Source organism: Schistocerca nitens, chromosome 6 (genome assembly GCF_023898315.1).
Source record: "Schistocerca nitens isolate TAMUIC-IGC-003100 chromosome 6, iqSchNite1.1, whole genome shotgun sequence".
NCBI lineage: Eukaryota > Metazoa > Arthropoda > Insecta > Orthoptera > Acrididae > Schistocerca > Schistocerca nitens.
The window spans coordinates 76078431-76097098 of NC_064619.1; the positions used below are offsets into that span (position 1 = coordinate 76078431).

At 45.4% G+C, this 18668-nt stretch overlaps 1 protein-coding gene across 1 annotated transcript in view; it reads right to left on the reverse strand.

Annotated features, from left to right (window-relative positions):
• LOC126263233 (pikachurin-like) overlaps window positions 1-18668 on the reverse strand; it is a 1086760-nt gene that overhangs the window by 26530 nt on the left and 1041562 nt on the right. Inside the window, exon 12 of the mRNA XM_049960316.1 lies at window positions 3333-3563. Coding sequence (XP_049816273.1) covers window positions 3333-3563 — 231 coding nt within the window. The remainder of the gene's footprint in view (window positions 1-3332; window positions 3564-18668) is intronic.

Sequence of the window (18668 nt, forward strand, 5' to 3'; positions counted from 1 at the left end):
CAGGAACGTGTGCCTGCAGGCCTGTGATAACGGTTCTTTTGTTTTCGCAGCAACGTGAATGAGGGGGCCAAAGTCGCGGTACGACAAACATCACTGACCCAGCATCGGCCCGAACTACGCTGCCTACATATTTCTGGTTAAACGCCTCACTGGGTAGTCGGGGATTTCGGCGTGTTACGTGATTTGAAAGGAGGCAAACTCAATAGTCGTCGAATGACGGTATGGGTCTCCGATCCGTTGATGTCCAGTGTTGTGTGTGTGTGTGAATGTGCGCGCGCGCGCGCGCGTGTGTGTGTGTGTGTGTGTGTGTGTGTGTGTGTGTGTGTGTGTGTGTCGTCTAGCGCACTGAAGATGAGCAGCATCATATGACGTACACTTCAGAAACCATTAATTAAAAGTGTGAGGGTGCTCAACCCACTATTTATAGATCACTTCAGAGAAAGTTTAGGAAATGTAAACTGGGAAGATGTATATAATGAGCCAAACGCTAATGATAAATGCAGTATATTTCTTGATAAATTTATATCCCTTTTTGAACATTGTTTTCCAAAGAAAATTACTAAATGTAACGCCACAAAGTTTTAAAAGAATCCTTGGATTACTACAGGTATTAAAGTGGCTTCAGAAAGAAAAAGAAAACTTTATGAGACAGCAAGAACTAGTAAAGATCCAGAAGTAGCTTTACACTATAAAAATTATTGTAACATACTGAGGAAAGTTGTAAGGAAATCAAGAAATATGTATGTTAGAGAAGAAATTAATAACTCCAGCAATAACATCAAATCAATATGGAATGTTGTTAGAAGGGAGACAGGAAAAGTAACCACTGGGGTAGGTAGTACTACTGTTAAAGAGAATGAGACCCTCTTGACCAACAGTACACAGGCAGCCAATGTATTTAACAATCTCTTCTTAAGTGTAGGAGAAAAAATTGGTGAGAATAGTTCAAAAGAAAAAGCCAGGCAGTACATGGAAGAGTCAGTTTTGAAAAATTTTAGTCAGACTAAGTTTCATCTAACAACCTCTTGTGAAATAAGAAAAATTATTAAATCTTTGAAAAATAAATGTTCTGTTGGAGTACATGACATCTCTAACAAGTTATTAAAACAATGTGGAGCAATTACAGCTGATGTTTTGAGTCACATAAGTAATGCATCACTGACTTAGGGTATTTTTCCAGACAGGTTAAAATATGCCATTGTCAGGCCTCTCTACAAAAAAGGGGGAAACCACAGATGTCAGTAATTACCTGCCAGTATCCTTGCTTACAGCATTTTCAAAAATTTTGAGATAGTAATGTACTCAAGAGTGGTTAGCCATCTCAACAGTAATGCGATACTTAGTAAATCACAGTTTGGATTTCAGAAATGCTGTTCCACTGAGACAGCAATATACAATTTCACTGTCCACATAATAGAGTCTTTAAATAGTAAAATGTCTGCAGTAGGAATATTCTGTTAGTTATCCAAAGCAATCGATTGTGTGAACCATGACATTATATAAGAGAAATTACAATTGTGTGGTATAAATGGAACAGCATAACAGCATATGAGTGGTTTAAGTCATATCTACAGAACAGGAAGCAAAAAGTCTCTTTATATGCTTCAAGTTACTCAAAGGAGTTTGCCACTTCATCTAACTGGGGTGCAATTACATTGGGTGTTCCACAAGATTCGATCATGGGTCCTCTCCTGTTCTTGATATATGCGAATGACCTCCCTTCTTATACGAAACAAGATGCTGAACTGACACTGTTTGCTGATGATGCAAGCATAATTATTAATCCAGTAAAAGAAAGTCCGATAGAACATTATACAAATAAGGTCTTTGGAAAAGTTATTAATTGGTTTTCTGCGAATGGGCTTGCCCTGAACTTTGAAAAAACCCAGTACATCCAATTTTCTGATGCAAAAAGTATAATTCCTTCAATAAACATAACACATCAAAAGAAGTCAGTAGCCAGGGTAGAGCATACTAAGTTTTTGGGTGTACATACAGATGAGAAACTTAGTTCGAAAAGTCATATTTTGGATTTCCTAAAGCGACTAGGTTCAGCAACTTTTGCAATCAGAGTAACTGCCAATTTTGAGGATGTAGAAATTAGTAAGCTAACATACTTTGAATACTTCCACTCTCTGACGTCTTACGGAATAATATTCTGGGGCAACTCAACACTTAAGCAAAAGGTATTCACTGCTCAAAAGAAAGTAGTTAGAGTAATGTGTGGGGTTCATAGTTGCATATCTTGTAGGCATCTGTTTAAAAAGTTGGGAATTCTTACAACTGGTTCACAGTACATTTACTCAGTAATGTGGACCAATTTAAAATCAACAGCGACATTCATGATTACAATACCAGAAAAAAGAAAGACCTACACTATCCTTTACTTAACCTATCTTTGGCACAGAAAGGGGTAAAATATGCTGCTATAAAACTTTTTGATAAATTACCAGATGAAATAAAATGTCTGACAGACACCAGTAATAGTTTCAAAAACAAATTGAAATCATATCTCCTTGACAACTCCTTCTATACTACAGATGAATTATTGAAAATGAGTAAATAAATCTGGAGATATAATATATGCATTTTTTGCCATTTAAGGGAATGGGATAGATAATAGAAATATTTAGGTATAACACTATGATGTAAAAAAAAAACTTGTTTCCTGTGCGCATTTCTTGTGCATTTGACACGTTCCACTTCATAACGGATTTTCCGTGTTATTGATCAACGGAACACGTAACTAACTAACTGACTAACTATGACGCTGTAAACAACCACCTTTTGCCAGGTACCCAACTCAAAATGTCCTCTGTATGTAGTTTCTTTCGCAAGGTTATCTAGAAAAATAGCTGAGTTGGACCCGCATTCACCTGCAGAGGCAATATGTGTCAATTATGAAAGCGATAGTCAATGACAAAGCATGCAACTCGTCTCCATTACCTGTCGGTTAATATCTTTCAATGGCAATTGACTGTTCTTATGCCGTGTTACATGGTTGTGAGTGGTACTCCGTTCCTTCTAGACACTTGCAACAATCCGGGTTTACGCCCCAACATATAGAGCAGCTTCATTGATGGCATGGTCACGGGTCTGTACAGACACGATAACAGCTGCCACAAACTACGTGACATTCGCACGTCTACGCGTTTTACTGTGGTGATCCCTTACAAGTGACTGGAAATGCACACGATGCCACGGCTTAAGCCAGCGGTGGAGTGTCATCTGACTGCCTGTCCCCAGTTCTACACCGTCAGCATCACTCAAAAGAGACCAGTTTGGTGACAGTTTGCCCGGTGCGCTTACTTCAGTACGGTGTAGAGACGCACCTGATGGCCTTGACGCGGTGCCAGAGGTTGTCGTCGACGCGCGTGGCGTTGTACACGATGTCGACCTCGCCGCTGCCCAGGTTGAAGCGCAGGTGCAGGAAGCCGTCGGCGACGCCGAGCGCCAGGAAGTCGGCGGCCGAGGACGCGTCGCGCCGCCCGCTCCACAGCAGCACGCCCTCCGGCACGCCCGTCCGGAAGCGCATGTTGATGTTCACCTTGTAGCTCACGATCCTGGGCCGCACACACAAGACAGCAGGCACCTCAGCACCTTGTTTGCGATGTCCTACTAGCTACGCAGAGGTAAACGTCAGGTATACTCTGTAATCTCTCTCTCTCTCTCTGTCAGTCTTACACACACACACACACGCGCGCGCGCGTGCGCAGACACACACACTAACACACACACACATATCAGAGGGATTGGAGCTCAGACATAGGCATACCGACAAATTTCTTCCCACGAACAATACGAGACTGGAATAGAGGGGACAACCGATAGAGGTACTCAAGGTGCCCTCCACCACACACCGCCAGGTGGCTAGCAGAGTATGGATGTAGATGTAGATAAACAGCGCCGTTTCACAACCAAATACCGTGGCCACTGTAACTATAATGAAGAAGGACATCATCGAGACCGATTGCTAAGTTTTATTTGGATGGCCGTTTTCCACATAAAACAAAAAGTGTAGTTATCAAATTCTCGTTCTAGCGTTATAAAAATATTACGTAATTTCCTTCCTATTTCAGTTTGCATCTACACGTCTGCAATCGTGGTACAAAGTGGAACACACCACAGTGGTGGAAGCATACGGAAAGAACACATGGAGACCCTCGTGCTTGAAAGTCGGTGTATTACAATCGTAGCTGTAGTGGGAAATGTGGGAATCACTCGCCATCCGCTGGATTCCGTGTCCATAGACAAAGCCCGTCGCCACGAGGCAGCACCGGGTATGTTACGGCTTTGTGACACCAGTCCAGACGACGTGTGTAGTCGCCTTACTTGACAGCAATATCCCCCTTCAAACACAGGGACCGAAGTACCACAAAACGCTCCACATTGTGAACGGTGTGCTCCATTCTCTTTTCACTCATCTAGGGACATGCTACGCTTTAGTGGCGAGGGAATTTCAATGTGTACCACTACTGCATACAGGCCGGCCGTTGTGGCCGAGCGCTTCTAGACGCTTCAGTCCGGAACCGTGCTACTGCAATGGTCACAGGTTCGAATGCTGCCTCGGGCATGGATGTGTGAGATGCCCTTAGGTTAGTTACGTTTAAGTAGTTCTAAGTTCTAGGGGACTGATGACCTCAGATGTTAAGTCCCATAGTGCTCAGAGCCATTTGAACTACTGCATACAAGTACATAAATACAAACAAAACATAGTTTTGTAGCTTTCTTCGAGGCGATATCGAAAATCCTTTGGCTAACCTTCGTACAATCATCTTCGGATCCACGAAGCTATGGTGTGAAGCGCAGCTTGTCATAAGTGTGAGGAATTACAGAAAGCTGTGTAGCATCACCGTTGTTGACAAGCTGCCCTCGCAGCAATAGTAATGTCAAACTGAACGTAATCGATATTGAGGGTTTCAGACTGTTTATCTAAGTAAAAGGCAAGAGATGATGAGCGCTGTTCCACCTATACTGAGAAATACGTGCGTCAGGTCACTGTTTCTGAGTAAGATTACTTATTATTTTACATATTAAGAACTCGAATACACAGTGTTAACGTTCCAAGGTAATACTGATTTAACAGTTCGTTATGAACTGGCATTAGAGGCAATGACTTGAACAGTTCATTTCACGATGGCGGGAGCCGGTTCATAACGAAGTATTAAATAAATATTATTGTGGAACACTACTACTGTGTATTCAAGTACATAATATCTCTTTGTTCCTCCAAGAACAGATCTACTATTCCATAAATACTATCATTTCATACTTCATTCCACCAGCTGGTCAGCAGCTATCGCCTACTCAACAACAGTTCCGAGCACAGTGTATCGTTTGTGAGCTGTAACGAGCTTCTACTAACAAGAAGCGACCTATAGTTTTATTTACTGTGTGTATTTCAGTTTAAATTCTTCAATTTGTTACGTATTTGCATTTCTAATAGCCACAACTTCGATGAATATGCTAATACAATAGCCCTATATTTAATAATCTCATAAGACCACTCACTTGACGAAAGACCCATACCAGAAGGAAATGGGAGTAATCCGCTCACATACAAACCCAAATCACTGACGCCGATTTGCAGTAGGACTTTAGAAAATATGCTGGCTTCGAAAATTATTAATTACCTCAAATGTGACGGTCTATTGACACACAGTCACCAAGGATTCAGGAAATACGTTTCTTATGATTCACAACTAGCTCTTTATTCGCACGATGTGAAGAGTGCTGAGGACAGGGGATATCAAATTAATTACTCACTTCTAGACTTCCACAAGACTTTTGATTTCGTTCCTCACAAGTGGCCTCTAACTTATTTGCATGTAACTAGGGTGTCATCGCAATTGTGGACTGGATTTGTAATTTCCTCTCAAGAAGCTCACAGTACGTAGTAATCGACGGAAAACCATCGGGTAAACCGGAAGTGGTATCCGGCGTTCCCTAAGTAAGCGTTATAGGTCCTCTGCTGTTCCATATCTACATAAATGGTTTAGGAGATAATCGGAGCAGCACTCTTTGATTGTTTGCAGATGATGGCATCATTTAGCGTCTTGTGAAGTCATGGGAAGATCAAGACCAACTACAAAATGATTTATACATGACATCTCAATGGTGCAAAAAGTGGAAATTGACTTTAAATAATTAAAAGCGTACTATCACCCACGCGAGTACAAAAACAAATCCGTTTAGTTTCGAGTAGACGACAAATCACATAAATTTATAGGTTCCCAGAAGGAGAATTTCACTCTGCAGCGGAAGATGAGCTGACATGAAACTTCCTGGCAGGTTAAAATTGTGTGCTAGACCGAGACTCAAACTCGGGACCTTTGTCCGTTGTGGGCAAGGGCTCTACCGACTTTTTTTCTATCAGTTTTTTAATGTATTAAAGTAAGAAAATATGGGGTAAAGGTGGTTTGAAGCTTAGACTCAGACTTCAATGCTACTCATTTTTTTATTTTTATTTTATTTATTAATTTATTTCTTTTTTTTTCAATGTCAGACTTACAACCTTTCCTGACATACATTTTGTTGTACTACCGCATAAATAGTGTGTACAATGTCCTAATGTTGACAAATAGTGGCTAGTTAGAAAATTAATTAAGTAAGGAAATGAATAAAACTGAAAATGTCCAAATGAAAGACATGAAGATGGTTCAAAAATGGTTCAAATGGCTGTGAGCACTATGGGACTCAACTGCTGAGGTCATTAGTCCCCTAGAACTTAGAACTAGTTAAACCTAACTAACCTAAGGACATCACAAACATCCATGCCCGAGGCAGGATTCGAACCTGCGACCGTAGCGGTCTCGCGGTTCCAGACTGCAGCGCCTTTAACCGCACGGCCACTTTTTTTTTTTTTTTACTATAGCCCGCTGCGAATTTTTCGATGACTGTCTTCTCGTTGCTGCGTTGTTTCCGTTGTTTGTTCAATCTCATAAAAAATGGAACTGGGAAGAGGTGCTATGTTTATCTTCTCATGTCATCGATAATCCAGCTGCGAGGCGGATTATGGAATGCGCTCCAAAGAAAATTAGAAAAATATTGCCTATATTTAGGGTTCTTGACGATCGCACAATGTCGTTCGTTGAGATAATACCAAAAATCGGGTGCTGTCTTTTCGCCATTACCGAAGAGGTAGTGAACAGCGTGGCCGCTGATCCACGTCACAGAGTTCGTTTTTGCTCTTGGGAAATAAATCTGATCGGGGAAAAGAAGTGATCGGGTAGTTATCCTGTCGGGAGTCGTGCGTGTGAGAAAAGCCAATATCTGACGCACCAAATACCAAACGTCCTTTGCCGACCCGCATTCGAAACGATGTTCATCCGTGTCAATCACTTGGCATGTGGCACACAAGGGTGAATCAGCTAGGTGGATGTGATGTAGGCGGGATTGGCACAACTGTTTCCCATTAACAGTTACGTACCATGCAGATTGCACGTTAGTATCAAGGGTGGTGGCATTCACTGCCTGCCACACAGCGCGCCACTTTGTGTTGGGGTGTTTGCTTTCAATCACATTCGGCGTCCTGTTCAGTTGCATGGCAGCATATACCGCCCTCGTCATCATCAAGCGTGTGGGTAGTAGTGCGTTGCGGATGTAGCTTAATTCAAGGAAGAACTGGCTAATGTAGAAGAAAGGTGCTGGGATGTCCGATATCATCACAGGGGGTGCGAGTGAGATTGGTCGTAAGGCTTCCAGTAAGAGACTTGTGAGGCACGTCGGACTTCGTCGCCACAGTTGCAGGTGACAGCTGACGAACAGAGCCTTCGCTCTGTTCTGAACATGACAAAGGCCTAAACCTCTCTGCTCCTCGGGAGGGTTAGGGACTCGTAACGAATCTTAAATAACATGCCCGTATTAACAAAGGATCCCAAAACCGCCAACATGCGGTGAGCCAGGGTAGGTGGTACGGGGAGTATCTGTGCAAAATGGGGGATACGTGACGCCAAATAGACGTTAGCATATCGTGTCCGTTGCAGGAGGTCTAGATGTCGCAGACGGTGGTCACTTATTCCTGCTCTCATCTGATTCAATAAACGCCTGTAGTTAAGGGCTGTTGAACGCTTCATGTCAGATGTGAAATCAATGCCAAGACAGCGGATTGTGTCACTGATTCTTAGCGGTGCGACACTCTCGTCGGGTAGGCCTCTGCCTATAGACAGGGCGTGTGATTTGTGGAGATTGAGATGGCTCCGCCGTAGGTCGCCACCCACGCCAGTGCTGCACGAACTTCGTCATTATTGCGAAGAAGGAGTACCAGATCATCCGCATAGGCAGTGCAGCAAAAAGTGTGTCCACCAAGGGATATTCCAGTCAGGCGTTGTCGGAGGCCGCAGAGGAGTGGTTCCAAGACGAGGGCGTACAATATCGCCGAAAGAGGGCAGCCTTGTCGCACCGATCGCTGGATCTGTATCGGCGGCGTAAGACGGCCATTATATAACACCTTGGACGTCACGCCGCGTAGGAGACGCATCAGTACATTAACTATGACGTCCGGATATCCCATGTGTCGCAGTACCTCCATCAAAAATGTGTGGTCGACTCTGTCAAAGGCCTGGCTAAAGTCGAGCGAGGCCAAAAATCCTGGCAGTTGGCGAGCTTTGGCTAGCGCGATCATATCTCTATATCGGCACAATGCAGTGCGAATATTATGGTCACCACCTAACGATGCCTGGACCTGCGACACAACACATCGTACTGATCGCTTTAGGCGTGCCGCCAGAAGCCGGGTGAAAATCTTCAAGTCACTGTTGAGTAAGGTCAAGGGCCGATAGTCACTGATCCTGGATCCGCTTCGTGGTTTGTGTATAGGCACAATCAGTCCTTCTAGGAAGGCCCCAGGTATCTGCGTCGTGGGAGACATAAGATCGCGGCAAATATCAGTCCATGCTGGTGCCAGCAATTGTTGATACGTCCGGTAAAATTCCAGAGGAAGGCCATCAGGTCCCGGGGACTTATGAGCAGCCCCAGCCTGTATTGCTTCAATGATTTCCTCTTCCGTTACATCTGCAGTCAAATCCGCCGCCGCTGTCGGAGAGATCGAGCCATAAGTGAGTTGAGAGACTTCGGCGATCACCTCTGGGGGATGTCGATGTTCCGAGTACAGCCTAGTGTAGTGAGCATGAAGGGCGTTTCCTATGTCGCGCTGGGTATCAAGGCGTCGTCCGTCCTCCGTCGTGATAGCTTGGATCAGTGTCCTGCGTCGGCGACGTCGTTCTGCAATGACGTGGTACATAGACGGTTCCTCCTGGGCCACTCTGTCTTGAGTGCGCGCTCTGACGATCACACCCTCAAGGTGGCAACGTGTTAATCTGATGATCTGTGCCTTGGCACGGTTCACTGTCACCTGCCGTGCAGGTGAGTACGGCAGTGTTGTACATTCCCTTAAGATGCTGTAGTAAAAGTCCATGGTATGTCTCTTCCATGCTGCAACATCTCGGCCGTAGCCTATCAAGGTCTTCCGGAGGGCTGGTTTGGCGCAGAGTAACCACCACGACAGTGTAGACCGGTAGGTACCACGCCGGCGGCTACAAGAGTCCCACGTGTTCTCTATAAGGCGGCGGCATTCCTGAGAAGCGAGGTGGGCGACGTTCAACTTCCAAAGACCACGGCTGTGCCATACCTTCTGGCGGCCGAGGGTAATAGCGCAGATGTAGGCCTCGTGGTCAGAAAAAGCTGTGGGCCAAACTTCGGCAGCTCTTGTCCCCACAGCTATGGAACGCGAGATGTAAATCCGGTCGATGCGGCTGGAGGAATGGCTGGTGTAGTGAGTAAATCCGGGCCGATCGCCACAAACATGTTCCCACGAGTCCACCAATTGAAGATTATTTATAATTGTCGTAAGTTCTGCGCAGGGAGAATGATGTGGTAACTGATCCTTAGGTGCTTGGCTACAGTTAAAGTCCCCTCCCATTATCAAGGCGTCCTGACGGCCCATAAAGAGGGGCGTGATTGTATGAGCGAAAAAGGTGGATCGTTCGCGACGCCGACCAGATCCTGACGGTGCATAGATGTTAATAAGTTTGACTCCTTGGATAGTAAGAGCCATGCCTCTGGCGTCAGGGAGATACTCGACGTCTTCTGCGGATATACCTTCGCGGAGGAGGATCGCCACACCACTGCCATTGGCAGACGCATGTGAGACCCAAGTCGTGTAGCCATAGGGTCCCTTGAAGTCTGTGACATACACCTCTTGAAGGAGCGCAATGTCGATGTCTGCTGCGTTGAGCAGGTCCTGTAGCATCTTTAGTTTATGTCGGGCACGCATGTTGTTGATGTTAATCGTCGCTAGACGGTACGTTTGGTCAGCCAGGTCGGCCACTGGGTTGTGTAGGAGGCCAGGTGTGGGCGGCAGGGGCGGCCTCACAGAGGCTGACGATACAGCCGTAGTCACTGTTGTTGGTCGGTGCTGGGTACAGCCGCGGGAGCATCTCTGCCTTCGGCATCCTCCTGGTGCTGTGGCTCATCCTCGACATCATCCGCCCAAGAATCAGATGCAGCAATTGGTAACTGTTGATGAGTGCTGTCAGTAGAGCGCTCTCGCGCATGTTCAGTAGCAGAAGTGATGTTGTCAGACTGAGGCGCAGAAATTGTATCAGCCGTAGCATCGTGACGGGAAGGGTGCGTTGTGGTGGTAGAGTCCTGATTGTCGTCCGACGCCGGATGTTCGTCCGGGTCACACATCCGAAGCACGCAATCATCGGATGGCGTATGGCGCAGTTTCTTGCGTTTTCGAGGGGACCGTTGTTTCCGGACATGTTGTTCTGAGTCAGAATGCGGGCGACAATCATCTGATGCGGTCTCCATTGGTAGGAAGGCAGAAGTCGGGACAATTTTCGTTTCTACTTCCATCTTCTCTTTAGGCTCGTCTTGGTGGCACAATTGATCACCGTCTTGAGGCAAGTCTGCCGATGACGTCGTAGAGGGGGATATGCTGTCCCCCACACTGTCATCGACCACTGACTGCAATAAGGTGTTTCGATCCTGGGCAGGAACAGCTGTTGCGGTTGCAGCCGCTGCATACGTGATGGGGAGTGAAGTAGGCGTCGCCGGGGATGGAACTTCACCAACCGGTGTCTGCGTCAGTCGGCGTTGAATGCAGGCCGATCGGACATGTCCTTCCTGGCCACAGCCGGCGCAAGTACGCGGTTGTCCGTCGTACATGACAATGGCCCTGCAGCCGCCAATTACTAAATACACTCCTGGAAATTGAAATAAGAACACCGTGAATCCATTGTCCCAGGATGGGGAAACTTTATTGACACATTCCTGGGGTCAGATACATCACATGATCACACTGACAGAACCACAGGCACATAGACACAGGCAACAGAGCATGCACAATGTCGACACTAGTACAGTGTATATCCACCTTTCGCAGCAATGCAGGCTGCTATTCTCCCATGGAGACGATCGCAGAGATGCTGGATGTAGTCCTGTGGAACGGCTTGCCATGCCATTTCAGCCTGGCGCCTCAGTTGGACCAGCGTTCGTGCTGCACGTGCAGACCGCGTGAGACGACGCTTCATCCAGTCCCAAACATGCTCAATGGGGGACAGATCCGGAGATCTTGCTGGCCAGGGTAGTTGACTTACACCTTCTAGAGCACGTTGGGTGGCACGGGATACATGCGGACGTGCATTGTCCTGTTGGAACAGCAAGTTCCCTTGCCGGTCTAGGATTGGTAGAACGATGGGTTCGATGACGGTTTGGATGTACCGTGCACTATTCAGTGTCCCCTCGACGATCACCAGTGGTGTACGGCCAGTGTAGGAGATCGCTCCCCACACCATGATACCGGGTGTTGGCCCTGTGTGCCTCGGTCGTATGCAGTCCTGATTGTGGCGCTCACCTGCACGGCGCCAAACACGCATACGACCATCATTGGCACCAAGGCAGAAGCGACTCTCATCGCTGAAGACGATACGTCTCCATTCGTCCCTCCATTCACGCCTGTCGCGACACCACTGGAGGCGGGCTGCACGATGTTGGGGCGTGAGCGGAAGACGGCCTAACGGTGTGCGGGACCGTAGCCCAGCTTCATGGAGACGGTTGCGAATGGTCCTCACCGATACCCCAGGAGCAACAGTGTCCCTAATTTGCTGGGAAGTGGCGGTGCGGTCCCCTACGGCACTGCGTAGGATCCTACGGTCTTGGCGAGCATCCGTGCGTCGCTGCGGTCCGGTCCCAGGTCGACGGGCACGTGCACCTTCCGCCGACCACTGGCGACAACATCGATGTACTGTGGAGACCTCACGCCCCACGTGTTGAGCAATTCGGCGGTACGTCCACCCGGCCTCCCGCATGCCCACTATACGCCCTCGCTCAAAGTCCGTCAACTGCACATACGGTTCACGTCCACGCTGTCGCGGAATGCTACCAGTGTTAAAGACTGCGATGGAGCTCCGTATGCCACGGCAAACTGGCTGACACTGACGGCGATGGTGCACAACTGCTGCGCAGCTAGCGCCATTCAACGGCCAACACCGCAGTTCCTGGTGTGTCCGCTGTGCCGTGCGTGTGATCATTGCTTGTACAGCCCTCTCGCAGTGTCCGGAGCAAGTATGGTGGGTCTGACACACCGGTGTCAATGTGTTCTTTTTTCCATTTCCAGGAGTGTAGGATGGCACATGCTTCGTCAGTTCAATCTTAATTTGTCGCACTCCATTTAAGACGGGGTACGTTTCAAACGTTTGCCATTTTTCAGCCAAGTGGCTTAGCACGTTGCCGTACGGTTTGAAAGCTGTCATCACAACATCTGGCGGGACTTCGAATGGCAGCTCGAAGACCCTCAGAGTGCGAAGGCCTAATCCAGCGTGGTCGATCGTGACAGTTCCTATGTGACCATCAGAATGCTTGAATTTAAGTCCATGAGCGTGTCGACACACAACATCAGTGCACGCCTTTTCATTGATCATTTTTATGTAGACGGCACTTTGTGTGATAGAAAAGTGGATCCCAATGATGTCTTGAGGTGCAATATGAAGTTCTTCCCGGATGAAACGTTCAATGTCAAGTGCTCGAGGTCTTGCATAGTCCGCCTGAAATGTGATCTTAATGGTGGACTTGCGATACGAGTGCGCCATGGCACTACCGAGACACGGACGCGTGACACTCGCCGCTGCGGAAGGTAAACAGCAAACACTCGCACGCTACACAGGGGGACACAGGCACGACGACCTTGCCCCACCGCTGCTAACAGCGGACTCTCCATTTCGGCCGGCAAGAGACATGAAGACATCGCGGATAGTTCAAATACAAAAGAAACATGCTCCTGTAGCAATTAAATGAAATTCGTGTCGGGGGCGACACCTGCTCACGACCCGACGTTCGATAGAGCAAAAGAGCCATCTATCGACTCGTTCTCCAGACGTTGGTGTAAGACTCGAAATTAACTAAGGGTCCGTAAGTGTGATCGATGTCTATCTCGGCTTCTTCGTCTATCTCATCTCTCACCCGTCACACCCCATCTGGCCGGCGGGTCGGTAAATGTAAGTCGCAAGTAATTAACGAAGTCTTGCCTATATTTCTTATGCTGTTGCAGCTTCATGTGTCCATCCAGGAGAAAATGCCAAAAATCCATTTTGTCCTTTTCCGATTCGTTATAGACGTAGCCCACAACCATTCCCCGTACCCATATCACTGCATTGGTTTTTTGCACCGGAAAATAAGATTCTTGGGGGAAAAAAAGTGTGTCTGATGAAACTGTGTGAGGGGCGGAGCGTAACAGGAACGCCAACATCTGTTGTGCCGAGTGCCACACCGGAGCCGTCCCCACTACATGCTAAACGATGTTCATCAGTGTCCACTGTTGCGCAGCCTAAACATAGCCACTGTTGCGCATCCTAAACATAGTGGAGTGACTGTACCGACTGAGCTACCCAGGCACGACTTATGCTCCCTCCTCAAAGCTTCAATTCTTCCAGTACCTCATCTCCTACCTCCCAAACTTCACAGAAGCTCCTCTATGAAACTTTCAGAACTAACACTGCTGTCTACTAGGACGGGTCGTGAGTCGTGCTTGGATAGATCAGTCGAATGAGCACTTTCTCGCGAAAGACGGAGGTCCTGAATTCGAATCTACGACCGGCATACAGTTTTAATCTGCCAGGAAATTTCAATATATCAATATATAGATTCTCAATTTAATTAAATATCTAGGAATTCCAATTTAAAGAGACTGCTTGAACTACGCTTGTTCGTCCTGTGCTGTATGGGATCGTTACTACACATATTACATGGAGGGCATCGAAAAGGTTCAATGAAGGGAAACTCGTTCACTATTATCACGAAATTGGAGAGAGTGACACGGATACCATAACCGACTTGGGATGTTTATCATTAAAAGGAAGGCGCTTTTCGTTAAGATGAGGTCTTTTCACGAAGTTCCAATAACTAACTTTCTCCTCTGAATGTGAAAATATTTCATTGTTGCGAACCTGCATAGGGTGATCAAGAGGAAATGTCGAAGGATGTTAACCACTGTGTAAGACAAAGTCGCCTCCAACAGCAGAATCTTAATGGTATGCGCTAGTATTGCACTGTTCCACAATGGAACACCAGATGTGTGTGGGTGGACTCGATATTGTTTGAAGTATTCATTATTATATCTCTCTTAATGGTACTTGGAAACTGAATAATAACTATTTGTCCTTGCATTCAGACATTGTATTCATTTATTGTCTCGAACAAAAATAGACCATTTTCGGTTTACCTGAAAACTGATATATCATGTTCGTGTCCAGAGAATGATGTAAAATATGCGAAGCTATATCTACACACGTTAATTATTCAATCGGACAGTTTGGGAAGTAATGATAGCTAGAGAGAAAGTGAGAAACGAGTGTCTATCATAAAAAGATATTGTGTAATCAACAAATAATTATAGTGAAGTTATTACTGCAGAAAATAACGTGGGAAGGTGACAGTGACTTCAATGTTGAAGCAGTTAGTAGTTTTTAAACGTGACTGTGGAATTTTCAATACTGCCACTGCCACTGAATTACATTAGCACTAAAGACAGTCGCTTTCGAAAAGGTCAGCACGGCGATTCGGACTGATAAAAGAACTCCTTCTTATGGTCGTGTTTAATGATGTTATTAGTTCATAGAAGAGTCAGCTGATACAGACGAAGGTATACTTCTACTGTAAAAGACTTCCTATTTTGAAACACAACTACCATTTGTTAATATGCTATTTACCTGGTGTGCAGAAACTGGTACTTAGTTTTCATGTGCGATTATGCTCCCTAATTGTGGCCAACGTAACAATAATGTGGATTTATAAAACAGGTGGTTTTCTGAAACTACTAGTTTGAGGCCATTGACATCAGGAGAATTATTCATTGTAGTATACAATATTAATTATTATTATCATAAATTATTGACAGTGTCTGTAATTACTGAATTTTATAATTATGCTGATTCACTATTTCTGAAACAATGGGAGACAAAGAAGTACCTAATCTTGTTACTGTCCGACTGTCTGGCCATCTAGGTTCTACATTGGTAATTAAATCCATAATTGTTTAAAGTAACTGAATATTATTCAGTATTTGAAAATTTTTTCTATTTATGAACCTTTCCAGGTCAAATTAGTGTTGAAAAAGACTGCGTGCGGCATCACAGTATAACTAGATAATTGTTCAACATCTGAATATATTTAAAAATGAAATTCCTTCATCTTTAATAAGGTCGCTTTAATATCTCGGTAAACCTAAAATTACTGGACAATGATTTGATGCTATTCACAGCTCATAAAAAAATGGTCACATCCACACAAATACTTTAAATCACGGCTGATAACATAATTCAGTAAATGTCGTTTAGTTTTATGCACAGCGGTGATGGCTGAGCTTTGTGGTTGTGGAATCACATTGTAGAAACATGTACACTAATGGGTAATAAACCTTGAAACCCCTTTTTGGTTTTCACTTTTTTAAGCATCGATGCCTTTCCATCTCTCGCTTATCTTCAAATTAGATCAATGCGGTGATACACTTATTAAGCTATTGCCCATAGTATATTGAATAATGTGCAAAACGACATCTACAGTTAACCTATTATACAAGAAGGACCGAAACACATGTGTAAGTCAATTATATGGCTAATGTTGAAGTGCATAAGGCGACATATCATGTATTATTCATGTCACAGTGTAGTTTATCACGGCTTCTGATATTAAAACAGATGTTTTCATATTCACTTCAAAAGTACCTAACAAAAAGATACAAGTTATTCCTGTGACTTCCCAAGGACATGTTTCACAACAAGAATTTTAAGTAATTTACACTAATATGGTGTCATTGGAAATGCTGATAATCTAACAAGAATTTTTTTATCACAAACCAAATTACATCATCAGGAAAGAGCATCATTTTAGATCACCCTCTTCTCAAAAAAAAAAAAAAAATGTTTGAAATGGCTCTGAGCACTATGCGATTTAACTTCTGAGGTCATCAGTCGCCTAGAACATAGAACTAAATAAACCGAACTAACCTAAAGACATCACACACATCCATGCCCGAGGCAGGATTCGAACCTGCGACGTAGCGGTCGCTCGGCTCCAGACTGTAGCGCCTAGAACCGCACGGCCACTCCGACCGGCTCATCCTCTTCTACACAGAAGTAATTATGTGCGGTGACTCCAGAGAGTCCTTAAATATTTCTCTAGCATACAAGGATTTACTCTCAGTTGCATTGGCATATGGTGATTTTATTGTGTTTGCGACAAACTGCAAATCAAAACAGCTTTAGAAACATAGGATGATGAAATTGAGGTGGCCATTAACAAACACCTTATAACCAATTAACTGTCATTAACGTTCGAAAAAGGCCGTTATGCGCAGATCAGAAATGGTATGCGGTTTGCATGCATGCTGAATGTACCAGGTGACACCAGAAAGAAAGAACAGATTTCAGTTTTTTATTAAAGATAAACTATATAAGATAGAAACACACTGCGCATGTTGTAACACCGAAAATGCAGATAAAATACCTTCTGCACCTAACAAATATTTGTCGCAGTTTAATATCCGTTGATAATGGGTACTTTTTATTCTGAATCTGTGAGCTGTATTACAGCAACTATATTTAGTATGTAATCGATGCAATAGTGTATTTATTTCTGACTGTATATAACTGATTGTAAATATAATGAAAATATTGTTAATTGCTGGGTCGTAGCCAAGACAACATTATTTAAACGTATCGATAGCAACGACGAAATGTCAACAGCTGTATGGTTTTTATTTTTGAGGGTGGAGAGTCTCTGTCGCGTTGCAAGTACAGAGGCGGCAGAGCAGTTTGAGTCATGAAAGAGTGCGGAAGTGTTTGTTGGGCGCTCCCGCAGACGCTGGGTGCAGCTATGGTCGTGCCAGTGTAGACGTGCATAATTCGTTAACTCGCGAATATTGAGAGCGCGGTTCGAGTGGACAGGCGGAGGAAGCTGCAATTCTAACTACTGCCTGTCCGATAATTATCCGTGGCTCTGGAGCGACTCGGCGTTCTCATCTAGCAGCAGCACCAGCGGTGGCTCAGCAGTGTGGTCGGCTACATTCTTATCGTCCACACTGCTACAACATGCTAAGACTGTTAAATGAGAAATTATAAACTGACATACGCATTACCCAGTGACAATTCTTTCATAAAGTATGACTACCTTGAATAATAAACTGCAATAGTTAGGGCACCTGTGTTGTCACTGTCCTCAGACATTATCGTCAGACAGGGTAACATTCCTTTCCATGCATCACAGTGTGTCGTAAGAACATGAAAACTGATTAATTATTTACCGCCAGTTTTGTGTGTTTGCTAATGACCAATTTCAGTTAAAATTTTTCTTCCTCAGTACGTGTTCATTCTTGTATTTCATAATACACTCCTGGAAATTGAAATAAGAACACCGTGAATTCATTGTCCCAGGAAGGGGAAACTTTATTGATACATTCCTGGGGTCAGATACATCACATGATCACACTGACAGAACCACAGGCACATAGACACAGGCAACAGAGCATGCACAATGTCGGCACTAGTACAGTGTATATCCACCTTTCGCAGCAATGCAGGCTGCTATTCTCCCATGGAGACGATCGTAGAGATGCTGGATGTAGTCCTGTGGAACGGCTTCCCATGCCATTTCCACCTGGCGCCTCAGTTGGACCAGCTTCGTGCTGGACGTGCAGACCGCGTGAGACGACGCTTCATCCAGTCCCAAACATGCTCAATGGGGGACAGATCCGGAGATCTTGCTGGCCAGGGTAGTTGACTTACACCTTCTAGAGCACGTTGGGTGGCACGGGATACATGCGGAAGTGCATTGTCCTGTTGGAACAGCAAGTTCCCTTGCCGGTCTAGGAATGGTAGAACGATGGGTTCGATGACGGTTTGGATGTACCGTGCACTATTCAGTGTCCCCTCGACGATCACCAGTGGTGTACGGCCAGTGTAGGAGATCGCTCCCCACACCATGATGCCGGGTGTTGGCCCTGTGTGCCTCGGTCGTATGCAGTCCTGATTGTGGCGCTCACCTGCACGGCGCCAAACACGCATACGACCATCGTCGGCACCAAGGCAGAAGCGACTCTCATCGCTGAAGACGACACGTCTCCATTCGTCCCTCCATTCACGCCTGTCGCGACACCACTGGAGGCGGGCTGCACG